Source organism: Pleurodeles waltl, chromosome 3_1 (genome assembly GCF_031143425.1).
Source record: "Pleurodeles waltl isolate 20211129_DDA chromosome 3_1, aPleWal1.hap1.20221129, whole genome shotgun sequence".
Lineage (NCBI taxonomy): Eukaryota > Metazoa > Chordata > Amphibia > Caudata > Salamandridae > Pleurodeles > Pleurodeles waltl.
Genome location: NC_090440.1, coordinates 1,766,212,328 through 1,766,231,997, shown reverse-complemented (window position 1 = coordinate 1,766,231,997; position 19,670 = coordinate 1,766,212,328). Strand labels below are relative to the sequence as shown.

General features: G+C 45.5%; 1 protein-coding gene across 2 annotated transcripts in view; it reads right to left on the bottom strand.

The window, feature by feature from the left end:
- Nucleotides 1–19,670, bottom strand: part of SATB2 (SATB homeobox 2) — a 329,978-nt gene that overhangs the window by 178,875 nt on the left and 131,433 nt on the right. For both annotated transcript variants that reach the window (XM_069225756.1, XM_069225755.1), the window contains exons 4-5: nucleotides 4,140–4,266; nucleotides 1,770–1,893 (exon numbers count right to left, since the gene is read on the bottom strand). In XM_069225756.1, coding sequence (XP_069081857.1) covers nucleotides 1,770–1,893; nucleotides 4,140–4,266 — 251 coding nt within the window. The remainder of the gene's footprint in view (nucleotides 1–1,769; nucleotides 1,894–4,139; nucleotides 4,267–19,670) is intronic.

The window sequence follows — 19,670 nt, the reverse complement described above, 5'->3', positions numbered from 1 at the left end:
CAGCCGGACACAACTTCAGGGAAGGCATAGGAGCAATCGCCAACTGGATGAAAAACTGCTGCCTTCAACTCAATGCAAACAACACAGAAGTACTCATCATAGGCCCTCTCCCCGACGCGTGGAACGACTCCTGGTGGCCACAGACCCTCGGAAGCCCACCCACCCCCACGAACCAAGCTCACAACCTCGGGATCATTCTGGAAACCAAACTCAACATGGACCGCCAAATCAACTCAGTCACATCCATCGGCTTCCGCACTCTCCGCCTCCTACGCAAGACCTTCAAGTGGATACCCCTCAAACATAGAAAGACCGTCACACACACCCTGATTACAAGCAGACTGAATTACGGCAACGCACTGTGGGCCGGGATCAACATTAAACTCATCAGCAAATTACAGAACTTAAAGAACTCTGCCGCCAGGCTGGTCCTCGACCTGCCTCGACATTGACACATCTCTCAACACCTGCGCACACTACACTGGCTTCCCACAGAGAAAAGAATCACCTTCAAGAGCCTCACCCACGCACACAAAACTCTCCATGACACCGGACCAGCCTACCTGAACAGGCGACTCAGCTTCCACTTACCCCACAGGACCCTACGCTCAGCCGAGCTCTTTCTCGCAGAAATACTCCGCATCAGAACAACAAGAACAGGGGGTTGCTCTTTCTCCCACTTCACAGCCACAGCACAACGAACGACAGGAGAAACATTAAAAAAAAAAAACATTTACCTTGCACTGCCCGTCTCCCGTCACCATCTCCTGCTGTCTTGCATGAAACAGCCAGCCAAACACACTTGTGTACTTAGTGCACTCTCCCACCTCCCCGTGGCCCAGCCCCGCCATTCCCTGCATCAGCTGGCTGAGCCAGCAGATGAAAAATGCTGGCTTATCCAGGGTGGGCGACGTCCCTTCGCCATTGCGGAGGAGCCACCCCTGCTTAAAGGGTGTTACAGGCTAGATTGTTATAGGATCACTCCTTTCTCTATTGCCCTTTCTGTGGCTCTCAGTCTTTGATAATAAACTTGCATGGGGCTTTCACACTTGCACATACCTCCCAACCTTTAAAATATTATAACTGTGTGAGAGGGAGCTCTGGGGGTTGTGGAGTGGGTGGGCTGTGAGCTCATCACTGCCCTTCCAGCGATGCAGTATGTGGATGCAAAGGGAGTGGGCAGGGCTTGGAGCCCGAGACGGCTTAACTAGATCTGCCTAAGCTCTCCCAAAAACACTTACAGAAGCTTATGGGGCTACAGGTGATCTTCCGGGCAGATATCAAAACCCGGGATGAACATCAGAAATGCAGAGGTCCACATGAGTTGGAAATCCACTCTCTGCAGGGATGTCCAGCTCACCCTACCTTTCACAGTGTGACATGAATATATGTTCAGGGTCAGACTGGGACAAAAAATAGGCCTGGTCACCACAATACATTGGCCCATTAGCAAGCCTGATAGCTAATAAAGTAGTCCACATTTTCAAATTGGACCAGTTTTGGACTTGTAAATGTAAACTTGTAAACTCTATGGGTATTTTGCAAGGTATGGGGCACTGCATGCATTTGTTTGTGGTAATAACAGGCCCATTTACCTATAAAACAGGCCCACAAAGCACTTAAAAAACACAGCCCACGCATTGATCTGTCAGATCAGCCCGTCATGCACTCCCTGGTTGCCTGGTGTACGTGAAGATGGTCAATATCGTGTGACACAATGGCACCATATGAGTTGAAAGGTCTACTTTCACCAGTGATACCATACTGACCTGTGACAGTGGGCATTCTTTGGCAAGTGTGCTCTGGTTCATCTCTTTGAGCAGCTCTCGTAAGGCGTTGCGCACAGTGGCATGATTCCACTGTTCTGCAGGCAGATCCTCGAGTTTTGAACAACTGCACAAAAACAAGAACAGATCATTGGGCCTTCTTCTAGTGAAATCCCTTCATTTATTCCCCTCCTCTTCTTCTCCTACACTTTTAGCCCACCCTTCTTGTTTTTCCAACTCCACTTCCCACCGTCCTTGTTTTCCAGAATCCACTGCCCTCCTATCTACTGGAAATCATTCTTCCTTCTCAGCGTTTTGAGGAGTTGTGCATTGTAGGTGCCTAGAGGCTTCCCATTAGCCCTAGTCAGTCTGATGCAAGTTGTACAGCACATAATGAGGCCCATCTCACTTAGACTAGTCAGTGAAAAGCACAATGAGGAGAGTGGCAATATGCCTGGAAGGGAAAGTGCAAGATAGCGGTAGATTTATTAAGGCAGAGGGGCACACAGGGAGCATATAGAGCATGATTACTGAAGAGAACATGCATGGAGCTTTCGGGCTCAGTCAGATGCAGGGATGGGCCAGAGACAATATAGGAGATTGGACGGAGAAAGAGAGGGAACAGAGAGAAAACAGTATGACCAGAGTGAAGGGGAAACAGGGCAAGGGAACTCTGAACTTGGGGACAAAGGTATGAACATTTGGAATAGTTATTTCCAAATAGCATGTATTTCCAAATTGCTATTTGGAAGTTGCTATTGTTAATGTATGAAAGTTTCCTTTTTAAATTAGTGATTTTTAGTAGGTCGCAAATCAACCTACCTCAGCAATATTAAGGAGATAGGTTGCAATTTGCGACCCATTAGGCATGACAGTCATCACAGGGATGGTTGCCTGCTGGGATCAGAAGACTACCATGTCTATAAATGTTTTTAAACAAAAACATATTTTAAATGCTACCAGTACATTTTTAAAAACATGAACCTTTTAGCTTTCATTTTTCAAGCGTAAGGTGGTAAAGTAATACTAATCTGCGACCGTAATTTGATCACAAAGCATTATTACATAGCATAAGACATCGCTGTTAGGAAGAGACACCCTAAACAGGCGCCTTCCAAATAGAGATTCTTTAGGATTTCCAAAACCCACTTAGTGAATTGATACGCTACTGAATTGCCAGATGGGTTTTGTACACGTGTACAAGCCAATTAGCAATCGCAAATCCTGTGATTTAGTGACCACTAAATAGCTCTGTACATCTGGTCCTTGGTACTGAAGGATATGTAGGGAAAACAGTGCAACTAAGACCGAGGAAAGAGAGAACAATGACAACATAACTAAGGAGAGATGGTGGGATGACAATGTAACTGATGCTGTTCGTGTCCAACAGGCCTTTCAGAGTTTGATTATAGGGAGAAGCCCCTCGATTTCTCTACATGTTAAACCTCGTCTGGTGAAAGCAATGCCACAGAACTTCAAAGATCTGCTTAGGACACCCACTAACGGCCTCGTGTAGACTTACTCTAAGTCCACTAGCAGTGGCGATCTTGACGGAGTTCATTACACAAATGTTTCCATCTTCGCCACTGTACTGTTTTCCTGGAACCACTGAACATAGAATAATGGTTGATAAGGGAGCAGATGCCAGAGACTTAAAAGTGAGTTTGCTTAGGCCACACAATTTGGTCAAGTGCAAATGTCACGGTTAAAAGTTACATCACCTGGTTCAAGATCTGACAAATTATGTTTCAGTACTTTTTCATGACAATCAACTAGAATTTTCTGAGATTTGCCCACAACCTGTATAGTTTCTGAACTTTTTAAATGTAGTTTCTACTACAAATCTTATTGAAGACCAGTACTGGGTCCAGTATCACCCTTTCCTTCTGATGTTTTGGAAAAAATGTACCGTAGTAACCTGATAGCCCTTTGGCCCTCTCGGGCATGTTATTGGGCCTCTAAAACCTCTACCCTCATTGCCATCCAGAAAGTTTCTGTACAAACTGTCGATGGACTTGCCTTTATCATGGCATTTGCGTTCATAACTCTTGCAATTAGTAGTAAATTAGTTTATAAACACACAATGCCAGATTAGATCCCGCTAGATGAAACAATAGCAGACATACAAACATTACCTGCACGATGATCATAATAAAAGAAAATATAAAACAAGAATAAAACATAATAAAATAATCAGGTACCATTGTCTGGAATCTATCCTATAGAGAATAGGTAAACTTCAATTCTATTGTCCATTCTCCCATCATCTCAGCAGAAAGTTTGGGGATAATGAGCGATGTTCCAGGATGAATGACAGTTTCCTAGTAGCTTAAGAACAGGCCAGAAGACAATTTTTTTGGGGGGGTCACCTACCTCTGTAATTGGATTTTGAGAGTAACCACATGGTAGACATCCTGCAGCATGTCAGCAACAGTGGCATCGGGGGCGTCCGTCACATAACTGAGGGGCATGGGGTTCCATCTGCCCACTTTAATGATTCCTGTAAAAAGAGAAAAAAAGGATGTGAACTATGTCAAGAATGAGTCAACAAGTGCACAAGTAATTTTGTGGTGAGAATCCTGGGCAGTCCCGACTTTGAAACAAGTGCTCCCCCATGCTCATTGCTTCACTGTAGGTTTAAACTGTATTATGTATGCATTTCAGGAATAGTTGGTGTGGGGATGACCAGAGGATTTACCTAACATCATGAATTAGAGCACAACATATGCAACAGCTTGAACAGCATTGACACAGTGAAGGCCTGTAGAAGTAGCTTTGGGGAGAAAGCTGTATCCATAAGAGATTTGGTGATTTTTGCTTCCTTGCTTTGACTTGTGGGGTCGATCCAGTATAATCCAGAGAACCACAAGCAACAAATTGAGATTTGAATTTGGGTTAGACTGTCAATAAGATGTACACAGAGGTTGCATTAAGGAGACACTTCATAACATGGTGGCACTCCTTTCTGCAGTGTTTTAGAGACTTTCAGCTACCTTCTTCCATCCCATATATCAAACTTTACTCTTTGCCTAACCCTTTCTTTGCTTTCACCTTTCCTCATTTCTTGCATTCTCCTTAACCCCTCTTTCTCACACTGTACTTATTTCTGTCAGCCCTCATCTTGTATTACTTTCTTTCGTCCTTCCTTGCAATATTGCACCTTTCTGCATTCTTTCCACCTTGTTTTTTTCTCTTGCTCTTCCAACTTTTCCTTCATCTCTCCACTCCCTCTAACATATTTCATATAACTTCTTCCTTTCTACAATTCCTCCACACTATTCTCATTACCATACTATTTTTAATTACTTCCTTCTTCTTTCCTTTCTTACTTCATTGGGTTATTTTTCCCTTGCTCCCTTTTTTTCTTTTACCTTTTTTTGTCCTCCTTTTCTTTCCTCTGCCCTACCTTTCACATTTCCTCTTGCTAACTTAATCCTTCCTAACTGTTTTCCATCTTCCTTCCTATCTTCTGTGACACTTAACAAAACATATAACTGAACAAAATCTAACTTACCACAAATAAACAAAGCATACCACTAAAAACTCTAAACTGAAAATCACAAACTAGAGATGTAGTAAGGGGAGAAACTTCACCTTTGCAGAAGATGGGTGATGTTCCCAAGTTTGTCTATTTTCTCCATGAGTAGTTCAAGCCCTTGGCATGCCTCCAATATGCTTATTTTCTGCTCGCAGATAGTATGTGGTCTGAAGCCAGGATTTGTGGCAGGCTGCAGCCAACTCTCCGTCACTAGGTAAGATGTGCTGACTAGGGGGATTGAAAGGGAAGTTATGGTGGTAGTGCTGAGGACTACTCAATTGAGTTGTTAGGGTATGGCTGACTGCAGTCCCTGGGGACAGGGAAAGTAGCTTTTGACAGGTGATGGAGGAGGAGAACTTTGAGACTATGCTGGGGGGTCTCAATGCAGATGCCATTTCAAGATGCTGGTACACACCTACAAAGCCCTCCACGACCTAAGACCAGCATATATCAACCACAGACTGAACTTCCACCAACCTTCCAGAGACATCCGATATGCCTCCCTCATCCTCACACAGACACCTCCCACCCACCAAAGATCACTCCTACACCTTGCTGCCAAATCTTGGAACAGCCTTCCCCTCCACCTATGGTCTTCACCCTCTCTAGCGGAATTCAGGAAGATACTAAAGACCTGGCTTTTTCGACTGAACCCAACACCTGGATTCCCTCACGGGTGATTCGCTATGCTCTACAAATCTGGATTTATTGATTGATAGAAAGCTGGTGGAGAGAATGTTTCCTGCTGCCACAAAGGGCCCCTCAAGCTTAGCATGTTGGAGCTTTTTTACGTTTCTGAGTTTTGCCCATTGCGAAGTTCACAAAACATAGAATATACATCTGTTAACTTTGTAATCAAAACATCGCTGGCTTTACTAACAATAAAACATCACTAAATAAAGCATCACCAACAAGACACATAGCTGCAAACAAAATACAACTAAACACAACATTGAGAAAAATAACACTAAACAAAATAGAAAAAAAAAAAAAAACATCACTAACAATAATGTAACTAAGCAAATCTAATCCAGTTCAATTATGCAGATTAAAACTAAACAATGCACAACTTGGGGAAAACATTACTAGCATAACAAAAATACTACAGAAGCAATTATGATCAAATAAACCAAAATGAAGTAAAAAAATCAAACCATTACCAAACAAATCAAATCAAATGAAAATAATTAAAACAAAAGATAAGGAAAACTTTTCAATACTTTTTACTGGCCAAAACTGGTACTTTAAAATACATGTGGATTTGATCAAGAGCCAGGAGTGCAGAAACTACTCAGTCACTGCTTTCCACCCAATTGCTATTGCCCTCCACCACCACTGCCACTAGGCACAGTTTCTAAACACAGTTCTTTTCAATGGACTCATAACATTTATTTGATGCACCCATGACAGCATCTGGTACATTTGGGGAAATTGAGCGATCAAAATGTTTCCTGCAACGTTTTATTGCACCCTGTAGTGAGGTAGCCATGCAGTGCCCTTGCGTTGTCATCCCTGAGGTCTTTCCAGACCTTCTCTGTTCTGATTGTCAATGGTTTGTGCCTGGGGAGAGCACCAATTTTTAATGTTCACTCGCCATATTGGTGTGGTGTGCTGGCTGTCAGTCACACTCATTATTTGACTGGCAGACCTAACAACCCCTCAGTGTCGCCGACACAGAAAGACTACTGCTGATTTCTATGCAGGTCAGACTACCTCAGATTACCTCTTAAAACACCTACAATGGCCATGTCTCAAGCTCCACTTCTGGTGTGTCCTCATAGAAGTAGACATATTCTTGCTTACAGACCATCAGAATTGTTTATCCCCATTTTCCAGCAAGGAGTCTGAAATCACAGATATGTTGAGCAGGACAGTTCCCTCTCATTGGCCTTGGCAAGAAGGCTTTGTAGCTTCACCTCTCAGATTTAACATACGACGCAACAGGAGGATGCTGCTTCTCGGCCAGCTGTTAGCTGATGTGCACGAACAGCGATTTCATGTGTGGGTGAGCAAGAGTTAGTCACAGATAATACATAGAGCAGCTAATATGTTCCCGGCTTACGACTGGCTATAAAGAAGATACAAAGGCAAGACTTAGCACTGGGAGCCACCTGAACATGAGGTCTGTCTCTTCCCTAATTATAAAACCTCAACCAAGGTGAAGTGGATAAATGATTAATCCCAAAGGCACACAGACTGCCACAAGGAGAATCCAGGGCTTTCGTTCATGGGGTTTTGCCTCCAAAAATCAAATATTCTGTTGTTTATGATGTGCTTTATTCCAACGCACTTTACATGGAACATTTGATCTATACAATTATTATTACACAATCTAAAGAAGTACTCATTTTGCCAACCTCAGAAGAATAAAAGGCTGAGGTGAAATTTATGATATTCAAACCCGTGGGCTGCAGATTGCACACAGATCTCAACAACCACTCGTAGAACTATCTTTCTAACATACGAATACAAAGACTACATTTTATGCTCCTTAGCCGTTTTCTACAAGCTGTGGGACCTCATGCACTAGCAGTCTAGTACATGTCACATCTTCCAGTTGGGATTGTACCTCAGTTAATTCCAGTCCCGGCTCGCAGGTCGCAGAGGGGTGGGACAGCACGCACAGAGGGCTGGGGGGCTGGGGACATTACATTAGAAAAAATATTTTTTAAAAACACTTACCACCACTGCGCCACTCCTCTGCTCCTCTGTATCACTGCAGGCATAGGCTACCAGCCTGCCCTGCGGCCAATCCTGACGCTGCTCAAAGCAGCATCAGGATTGGCTGGGAGCTCCAAGCCAGGGCGCTCTCAGGCAGACTGGCAGCCTGTGCAGGCTCTCTCCAGCCCAGTAACTGTGTTGCTGGGCTGGAGGGACCCTTTTGCACATGTGTGTTTGGCCGCAAACGGTCGGCCAAACATACATGCGCAGTCACCCCTGTGACCCTTTGGGTAAAAGGTTGGCAGCTGCCGCTGCTGGCGAGGACGACGCTCCTCTGCCCTTATGGAGGAGCCACCCCTGGTTTATTCCATCCTGAAGAGGAGGCTCACTGCCTCCGAGGCCGTACAGAGTTTCAAAAGCATCTGTCTAGCCCCAAGATACTTCCGACAAATAAGAACATGATACATAGTTCCGACATTCCCACATGACAGGTCCGCAAGCTGTCCTCTGTTCTCCCTTGCAGACTTTTGACCTGGAAAATACCCAACGACAAGTCATTAAACTACAGTGCATAATGACATGAACATCTGTGCACAGATGTGAGGGTGTGTCTAGATCAGCCTTACAACTATGAAATAAAGATAATGTTGATTTGCCCCAACTCACACAGTTTAACCTGCAGGCAATAAATATTAATTTCAATGGGTCCTTTGTCCCGTATAGAGAGAATACTGCCCTGACACAAAAAGTAAAACATACACTTTTTCGTCAGTTAACTATTTTTAGGATGAAAACGATTTTTATTGATTTCTATGAATAACAAATCCACTTGCCTACATATAATGGCCGGGGCGGAATAAGAAACAATACAAAAAGAACCAACAGTGGGGAGGGAGGGAAATAACCAACTTCCTAAAAAGTGCTGGGTAGGGGCTGATAGGGGGGTAGAGGGAAATAACCCACGTCCCAAAAAGTTGGGGGAAGGGGACCAGTGCTTGCCGGGAGTCTTGCTGGTTACGATTGTCCGTTTTCATTTGTCGGCGGAGACTTTAGATTTAGGCAAGTAGTTGCCTATGTTGTTCACACTATAGGGTGCACTTGCATGCTTTGGGATTTTCTCACCAGATGCATGCCAGTTATCCTGTATGGGGCCATATAGTATAAGTGGCATGCATCATTTCAGACTTTTTTGTCTTTTCTATTTATGTTGTATTTTCTGGCTTCTCAGACAATTTACGTGATAGTTTGGTTCACTGATGGTAAAATGTTGTGAATTCTTATGATGTAAGATGGTTTCCACTTTCAGACTCAATTTAAAAAATTTTAGCACTATGTTTGGTTTGAATCGGTGAAAGTAGAATTTTCATACCTTTATTTATATTTATTTTACTACAATGGTTTATGCTATTTCCCACCCTGGTGAACTCTTAGGGATCACTCTTGCATGACAAAACACGTGTTGGCTGGAACTGTGGCTGTATTTGTGGAATATCAGAAGAGAATTCTTCAAGAATGAACTCAAGAACAGAAAACTTTTAAACGATTTGAAGAAAATTGCATTGTCTTTGCATTACTTTGGGCGTGTGCTTTGGATTTCTGATTATTACGGTCAATCTTTGGATTGGTATTGTAGGGGACTTGGGTGGATCTCCCTCTTTCAGGAGCACCACATGTGTATATGTATGCTTTTAACTATAGTGTGAATCTTTGAGTGGTATTTCCTATTAGAAACACCCCTTTGTTTTTGATAGACATATGAACTATGTCTGGTAGGATATCTGCCCAGTAACAGTGCAGTTTGGGGCAATGCCACAGCAGGTAGATCGCGTGCCTATGTGGTTACACTGGTGTCAGCAGCGGTCGTCACTGCCACGTTTCCACTTCGCTATGCAAGCGAGTGTGTAGTACCAATAATGGACACATTTGAGGAGGGTCTCTTTTCCGTATGTGCTACAAGCCGAAGTGCAGGCTTGTTGTAAAATGTCTGACCATTGCTTTTCAGAAAATTGTCGCTCGCATTCCAATTCCCACTGGATATGAGCGGGAGAAAGAGAGCTACTTGCATGTGGACGCACTATGGGATATGTGACCTAATGTTTTACAGCAGTATAAGGGCAGTATTCTATGTCTGGAAGACCGTAATTTTTTCAGGAGCTGTGGGAAGTCCATTAGTTTCTTGGCATCAAACACGTCCCAGCTTGTTTGCAGTTGGCCTCCTGCAGGTGTAGGAAAGAGGAATCGTGTAGGGCCAGCAATAGGCCGGGTTTCTGATGATCGGTATAAATGGGGACACGGGTGTAGAAAGATATTTAGAAGTGCAAACTTTATCCCATGTCCCCACTGTTACCCTTACCACTGGTGATGTATAAACTCCTGGTGGGTGATGTTTTTTAAGGAGTCAAGGGATTTTCCATATGTGTATACCTGCAGTAGCCTGATCAATAAAACACCAGTCTTTCTCTGTACTTTGCCGCTGCAATTCTTCCAGGTAGCATAACTAGGCCGCCTGATAATAGTGTACCAGGTGTGGTATACCTAACCCCCCGTCATCATCAGCAAGTATGATCGCTTCCTGGCCATGGTGGGGCATCTTCCCTCCGACGATGTATGTTTCCAGGAGCTGCTGGAGATTTTTGCATTATGGGGGAGGGGGTGTTGAGGGGGACTTTTGCATAGCATGAAAAATCTTAGGAAGGATGGACATTTTGATGGCTGCTATTCGCCCAAGCCATGATATAGAGCCCCCATGCCAAGATTGGACTGTAGAGCAAACTGTATGCAGTAGAGTCATATAGTTGCAATTGGTAGCTTTATCTAAGGTGGGGAATAGTTGAAGGCCCAGGTACGAGACTGCTTGGGTCACCCAGGGGAACGGAAAGAGTCTCAAGTTGTTACTTCTTGTTCCGTGGGATAGAAAGATTTAGGGCTTGGGATTTCTGTGTGTTTATCTTAAACCCAGATGCTTTGCTGAATGATTCAAGCTCCGCCAGTAGTGGGGATACCGACTGGCAAGATTGGGTAATGCCCTCAATGCATCATCTGCATAAAGTGCTACTTTGTGATTTTGGAGTCTCCCGATAGCCCTTTAGACCCCACCTATCGTGATGTCTCTATCTAGAAGATGAGTGTCCTTCTCGGGTACATTTGCTAAGGGAGCCTGTGCAATGTTCTCTGAGGCCTCAGTGGGAGAAAGTGGCTTGGCAGTGTACCACTTAACATAGAAGTATTCAAATTCTGTTGCAATTCCTGCATCATGGTACACGTTGTCCCAGTAGTCACGGATCTCTGAGATCTGGTGGTGTTGTGTTTGCACATGAAGACGGTGGGTGGGGAACCTCCCAGCCATATTGTCCCCTGCATAGTATTTCTGCTAGGTGCGGAGCAGCACATGTTCCGCTGCATCCATATCAAATGCTTTGAGTTGTTTCCTAGCCAGTGTCAATATTCGCCTTGTCTTGTGTGAATCTGCTTGTCTATGGGAGGTTTCTAAGATCCTCACTTGGTCCTCCAATGCTGAGCACTTGGTCTGCCTATCCTGATTGAGTTTTGCAGCTACCCATACAAAGACCCCTCTAACTACTGCCTTAAGGGTATCCCATAGTAGTGCGATGGAAGTTTGAGAGTTAGCATTTGTGGCTAGGTAGGTCTGTATTGTGTTGCCGATTTCTTAGACTGTGGGTTCATAAGCTAGTAATTTAGGGTTGAGGCATGAGCATTGAATAGGTAGATGCAGGTTGATGGAAAATGGGGCATGATCCGACATAGCAGCTACACCAATCTCAGTGTGAGTGACTAGCGAGAGGAGAGGGCTGATAACCAGGAAATAGTCTATTCTAAGGTTTTACATGCTGCAGAGAAGAAAGTGTATCCTTAGTGGTGGGGTTTCAAAACCTCCAGACATCTAAGAGGCCTGCATCAGTCAGCCACTGGAGAACCTCTGGTGTATACTCTTCCGTCTGGCCAGCCCTCTGGATTGATCAGTCCAAGAGAGCATCATGGACCAGATTAAAGTCTCCTCCGATAAAGACTGCAGCATCTGGAGAAGTGAGAACCTGCCCAATTGCCTGTTGTATTAAGTGTTCCTGGTGGTCATTGGGGGCATATTTGCAGGTCACTGTAAGGTTGCAGGTGTGGAGCGAGAGCCGTAGAGCAAGAAGGCGGTCTGTTATTTCGGAATACACTTGGAGAACCTTCCCTTAGAAATGGCTAACCTAAAGGATTGCAACTCCTACTTTCTTCCCGGGTCCAGAAGAAAAATAATGTCAACCAAAGCACTTGGATTTCAACCGGGCCCAGTCTCTGTAAAGAAGATGGGTTTCCTGTAGAAGACATATGTCACATTGAGAGTCCTTCAGCATCACCAGTAGGGCAAGGCGTTTTGCCAGGACAGGGAGATCCCAGCCGGTAAGGCTTAGTACCCTAACCATTGCTGTGAGGTAGGAGATATGCTGCATTGTCGTCCCACACAGAGTCTACGTTGACTCCATAGAGCCATAGAGCACTGTGATGGGGGTAGTGAATCAAAGAAAGATGGGAGCACTGTGGTACATGTGGAATCAATAAACTGTGGGAGACTACCGCTTCAGCTTTGGAAGACCAATATGTCATGAAAATGGGAATATGTCTTTGGCCGAGGTCTGTCAAGGAGGAGAGGTGTAAGATGGGCGCTCTGCTGCTCCCAAAATTCAATGGTATGCAACTTCAAAGCCCATGGAGAGGTCCATCCATCTTGCAGCAGGATGAGACCCCTCTAAGGCCCCATAGGCACCTCTGCATGTCGGGCCAATAGTTGTCACATTTCTTCAGTCTGATGTGAGGCACACTATCCGTTAGTGTCAGCCAGTGGCAAGATCAGGAGACTGTTCTCTCTGATGTAATTGCCGCAGCAGAGCTGAGCGTTCTCTATGGCTCTCTGAGGTGGAAGGCTTAGTTGTTTTCTTCCTCATTGAGTGCTTAGATTGTCTGCTGGGGTTGGTCGAGGGAGAGTGGGCACTTCACTGCTGTGACATCGGTAAGCTGGGCCTTTCCTGCTTGAGGCCCAGAATCAAAATTGCTTTACAGGAGGCGGACAGCGTGTTTTCTCTCCCTGTCAAGCAAATAAGAACTGGAATGGGTGGCCCCACTGACATTTGACTCCTTTCTCCCAAAGGGAGGTGGTGGCAGGTTTCAGGGCTCTTCGGCTTAGAAGCGTGATGTAGGACAGGTCTTGATTGAGCCATACCTTCAAGCCCTCAAATGTGATTGATCCCTGATCTCGAATTGTGGCCATAATCAACTTTTTTTGCTGATAACTGTAGAGGCAGGTCAGAATGTCTTGTGGCGACCTAGAGGCTCTGGACACCTGCACCTGCGGTCCAATATGATTTTTTTGTCCACCAGTGCTGGAACTATGTGGCGGAAAAGTCAGAGCACATAGTCCTCTATCTTGGCAGAGTCTACTTGTAGAGTATCATTAGCCTCAGCAGGGAGATGTGACTTGCCAGAGCAAGAAGCCTGCTGTCCTACCCTCACTCCACTGACTGGCAGGACTTGACTCTATGAGACCTGTTCTCCAGGTCTTCAAGGTGGTAGTTGTGGTCCTTATTCTGATCCTGAAGTTTGAGTATTTGACATTGGCAAGCCTCCAATTCCTCCTCCCTACCGTTGCCACTGTGTTCAAGGGTGTCAACTCATTGGCCCATGTCCTTTAGTTCGAGATCGAGGTCTTTGATGTCTCCTGCTACCTCCTGCTTCAAGGCTGCAATGTTATCGCGGAGGGTGTCAAAGAGTGTCTCCATGGAGCCTCAGGTGGCTGGGGCCTCCTCCTGTGCCCGATCTCCCTGGGAGGGCACAGGCTGGGTCCGGGTGGGAGAACCATGATCTGTGGAACAGTCAGTGTGCTTAAAGGTGGATTTGGGTAAGAGGTCTTTGATGGTGTTACCTCTCTTGCCAGCCTCAGATGGCATTACTACAAGGTGGTAGTTCACCTACAATACTCACCCAGGGGCCAGCAGACATGAAATGTCCTTAGATTTCTCTCACCTACCCTTGCACCCTGTGGGCAACAGCAGCCAGCCGGCTCCAAGAAGACACGTTGGGAGTTGGGGGGAGTGCATGCAATGCTCCTTGTCCCCCAAGTGGGCCAGTGTCAGTATGTCCCAATAGTATGGTATGTGTAGAGGCGTGCTCTGTATCCGCAGGTAGGTAGCAGTTGCAGTAAGCAGCATTACCAGGTGCAGTCTTTCAGAGTGCCATTCAATGTTGGGAGGGGATTGGGGCAGCAAGGAAGGCTGGCCCAGAGTCCAATGCCAAAGGTGACACCACGGAGGTGGCGAGCAGCTCCCCAAGTCAGATAACGTATCAGGTCTTCCTGTGTGCAGCTATCCATAAGTAGCCACCACTAAAGGATGCAGACACAGCAGGGGACAGCCACCATGTGAGCAAAGGCCCAGCAGTGCTCGTGCAGATTATAGATGTGGGGGCAGCGCTGAGCTGCACAGAAAAATCTTACCAGGCCCCTCCGGTGTGGCCATCCTAGATGTAGGACCAATTGGTGTCAGTTGCCCGATTCTGTCTCTGGGATAACCAGATCATGGGCTCAATCCTTCATGGGGGACGGGCACATCAGCTGCAGAGTCCTGCCAGTCAGTGGAGTGAGTGTAGGACAGCAGGCTTCTCACTCTGGGCCAGTCACAGCTCACTGCTGAGGCTAGTGCTCCCAAGTGCCAGCCAGCCAAAGGGAAGCAGATGGGGAAGGGAGTGATGTGAAATCTCCAGGGCCCCCCCTTCAATGCTGACGTGTGTGGCACGGGGTGGTGAGGTCTGCGGACAAAGGTCTATGTGGTCGCCATCTTGTCTGTCCTGTGGCTGACAACCCGGTCTCGTCCCCAAACCACTAGGCACTCCAAACATGGTGCAGACATACAGGAGGAGGGGCAGCTGCCTCACACCTGGGGCTGTCGCTGCAATCTAGTCCCCTGCCAGGTCCAGAGCTGTTAGGGGCCATCTCCTCTGGATAGATAGGGTCCAGGGGCCCTGCCCTACTCACAAGTCAATGAGCCTGCCCACGGCCACTGCGGGCAGCTGTCTCTGGGACGTGCCTCTCCGCTTTTGCTGCTCTCCTCCAGTATTTGGTGGGTCTTCATGCACTGGCGTGGTCCAGTGGCCAGCAGTGATTGGCCCTGGGCTCAATAGCCAATGGCGGGGCCTCTGGGACGTTCACGGCGTATTGGTTACAGGGAAGCTCTGAGGATCAGCTCCTACAAGGGTGCAATTTTGGACATGCCCACCGAGTTAAATATTTTTGGGGCATTCACAAACTACAAATTTAATTTTGCGAATAGTAATGTTATTATTCTGGAGACTACACACTCATGGCGGAGACTCTGCACATAAAAATATAGGACTGCCTTAAAAAATGCTATTAATAAAATTGAATTTGTAATTTGTAAATGCAAAAAAAATAGCAAACTTACACAAAAGTATAAATTTACCTTTGTAAATCAGACCATTAGCGCTCACCTCTTTAAGGCCCCATAACTGTACTTCATAGCAAGAGTTTTAGGTTTTTGTTAGTCTACGTAAAACATCCGGGGCCCGCTCACGTACAGTTCTTTGAAGTAGTTATTGTCAACTGAGGCCGCACTAGTATCAGGTATATGTTGAGAAAATATATATTTATCCCTTCTCCATTTGCATGGCAATGTGTTTTAGATCCATAATTCAGGTCAGCCGAATTGAGAGAAGGCTAAGGAAGGCCTGGAGCATTCTTCCATCATTTGCCATTCAGGCTATGAAAAGTGCACTCTTGACAGCTTCAGGTAACATCAAGATCTGTCCTAGACCTATCACATCGGGAATCATCCTGCCACAGCAGAAGGAACCAAGGCTGGCATGTCAGGAACCATGCACGCTGTGTGAGGACAATTCCTACTCCTGCCGTGTCCCTAACTTTTGATTAGTCTGTAGGTAAACTTTTGGGAAGTCTTTTATTAACATTTTAAGTAGACTTTTGGCATTGGAGACCAGGAGAGGGGTAAGAGGCTGGAACTTCGGCAATCACCACACAACAAACAGGAAACATGCAAAGTGCTAGACCAAGGTAGTCAGGGGGCAGCAGAGTTAGAATAAGTGGAAAATACAATGTCAGGTCTACTTTAAAACAAATCAGGAATGTACGAAACCGTACTTCAAAAAGTTTCGGCAATTCGCTGTGCTTTCTGACATGGTGGCCTGGGAATGTTAGGGAATTGTTATTTGCCATTAGGACAGATGACCTCTCGAGAGAAAGCAAATTACAGCATATTTTGATGGCACGTGAAGGTGTGTGGAGAGAGTTATATGTGAATTACCAGTGCGCAGAGTATACCTGAGGTCTCCTTTCAGATTTCACTCCACCCCCCATCTATAACTTCACAAGAAAGTAATGCCATGGGTCTTTCAGTGCCTGCCTACAGGACCCTGGACATATGGGAGGCCCAGACATCTTGGTGGAACTATTACAGTGAATCGAAGTTAGTGGCCAACTGTTGCGCTGCATTATACACAGCCCTTCTATCAGCACTGGTGCTCATGTGGTGGATTCACTGGGACACTCAACACTATCAAGCCCTCGAGTTCAAATTGTTTTCTGTAAGCAAACAAGGTGGGGAGGGATGCTCAGCACATGGACGTCTCACGCGCACCACCTTCCCTCCCTACCATCTGCACCCTGTATAACCACCTTCTGAGCGTGAAGGTATTTACCTCCACTGTGACAGGCATATGCTTGCCTTACCTACTCCTCTTGGCTCCCCCGTGCTCCACCATGCCCCTCTTAAAGAAGTGTCTCCAGGTGGTGTATCGCTGAAGCATTCTGTAACCTGGGGAGGTAGGTGGTGTGCATGCTCAACTCTTATTCTGCACATCAACGTGGCCACACATACATTGTAGGGCCCTGTCATCTGTGCCAAACTTCCATATCACTCTCACAGTCCCCAAAGTGTGTGGTTATATGTTGCATCCTGCTGCCAGGGATATCTTAAGGATTTTGTGGGCCCTGGACCAAACGTATTTTGAGGGACCCTCTCAGGGACAGCTGTGGATTTATGATCCAATTTCAAATTTTTCATCCCCTTTGTCCAGTTAACTGGCAGTGCACAGGCACACTCTTCCAAATTCTGAATATGTTTACATCTAATATTCAGGAATAGTAAATGTGTTTTCAGTGTTATATCACTGCAGCAGCTCACTAATATTATTGCAATTAATGTTTGGGACACCCTCTCATTTCTCATATGTGAGGTCCTCTTTTATGTATGTTGCATGAAACATAAACACAACATTTCTCTGCAAATGGCTGTAATAGACTCTCACACATCACACACATTAAAATAAATTACAGAAAAATAGTATTTAAAACAATCTGTTTAAGAATTATTCAAAGTGATCAGGGCAAGAATCTACAGAACAGAGCTGACCCTATCTGCCCTCCCCCTCAGAAAGGCTGGGTCCCTGGGCCAGAGCCAACTTTGCCCATGTTTCAAACCTCTCTTACTGCCACTGAAGAAGCCACTCCTGCGCGATGCCACTATCAGTAGCCCATTCACAAAAACGTAATTCATTCACTTTGTCGCACTGAGATTGTACAGTTTTACACAGTGCTTAAGACTGAGTGCATCCTCTTTCTATGCGCTTCCATACCCATTGGTCAAATAAAGAAATACTGCACCGCGCGATAAAAGTATTTTGTTCTCCCAGATCACATAGTTTGGTTAAATATGGAAGCAGGGCGTGCAGTTCAGGCATGATTGTCCCACAAACCACAAATTAACCGATAGATCGCTTTTGATCTCTCGCCAAGACACGGTTCTTTAAAAAGTTAAAAATATACTAAATAAGAGGAGTGGATTTCGAGGTAAAGGGTAACTGTACCGTTTCAGTGCAAGCTGTGCATTTTAAAATAGAAAATATTTCCAGCCCTGCTGTTGTAAGGCCTGTGAGCATGTGTGCGCGCTAGGAAGAGGTCCTGACACCTCTGTTATCATGTCTCACATGACAGACAATAAAAGCATCTTCAGACCTGGCACCACCGCATTGGTAATTTATTGATGCTATATTTTATGCCATTCAACAAACAAGCAAACAGACCAAGGACACTTGCTCAAAAGACAAGGTGGGATATACATTCGCACAGAGACCATGAACAGTAGAACTCCCTTTTCAGGGGGTGCTTCCAGCGCAGCTGAGGGTGGTCGCGACTGGGGACCAACAAAGGTGGTAAGTGAGTTTCCGAACTAAACACTTGATAATGGGTTGCCTTTTGATTAAGCTCGCCTCCTTGCGAGTAGCCCAAAAGCTTGAAGTGTCCCAGGCCTCTTTGGGCAACTGACAGAACCTGTGCGTCGGTGGTGGGCAGACGTATAGACAAGCCTGAAGATCTATTGGAGGGGAGTGCCTCTGAAGGAGCGAGCCCATCTCAAATATGCCTTGAAGCAACCTACCTGGCAGCGATTAACTCGATATAAACTCACACACCCAGAAGATAACATAAAGCCTTTTGGTAGTTTGAGCAGAGACACCAAGAATTTAATGTTTACGGAATCCGATGTCCCTGGCACCCGTGTAAACAGACAGTGCACTATGGAGGGCAATATGAGAAGCTTGCCCTGCTGTTGAGGTATTCTGGTACAGGGCTATCATTCTGATGTTTCACCTTCCACTTACCCATATCCTTTAACTTTCCATGCACATAGAGACTATTCAGTTGATAGTGTGTGCTTTGTAACGCTCTCCCTGCCAGCATCACCTTAAAGGATGGATACCTTTTATTTTTACCTGAAGGATCGTTTCTTGAGCCGAACGTTGGCTGCTGAAATCAGTTCGAACCCCAGTAAGGTTAACTCTGCCTTACTCTCTTCTTTCATGGCTACATTGAGTACTTAGATTGGGAACACGACATCAGCTTATAATCACAGGAGGTGGGTTAGTAGACTCATTAGGGATATGATATCAGAATAAGGAGACACGGCTACTGGTAATAGAAGTGAATACAGGTAGAAGAGGAAAATATGATTAATAGGGTAAGAAGGTTAGTTATTTATTTTAAGGGGATGTTTCCTTCATTTTTGGGTAGCTGGTGACAATTTTGATCTCACAACAGGGAGTTGCTAGGATTTGTTTGTCTATCTCAACAGACACAGCTCTTGCTTTAGAGTAGGCTAAATACAGAGTAGCTGTCGATGACGTTTGGGGTGATGCTAGCATTGCCCTCAGCTACAAGTCCTGACAACAGCTGAGATTTACTTTGACTTTTCATACTAAGAGGGGGCGAGCATGCCTTTTCCTAAGTGAATTAGTTAAGGCATCTTCACAGTCGAAACCTCTAGGCAGCATGCACCACTGGTGGGTTGTTTAAGGAGGATCACTTACATCAGATGCACTAGAAGCTGTCATGCCCAGTGGCCTAGCAGGGCTGCCTTGGCCTTAATGCAAGCCAAGAAATTGTGACATCCTGTTCCTTAGTAAAATACAGTCATATCTGTGCGAGGGACCCCGCACACCTCTGTACACTGGCGCTATTGCACCTGCTGCCCTACTGATAGCTGCACCACTCCTCAGAAAGTTCTAAAGTAGTCATCAGTAAATGATGACTAACACCAGGAGAAACCCATTCCAACAAACAGAGGGAATCTCCTAAATGGTTTAATCGTCTATTGGTTTCCTCAATAAGAGCATAGAAGTGGGAG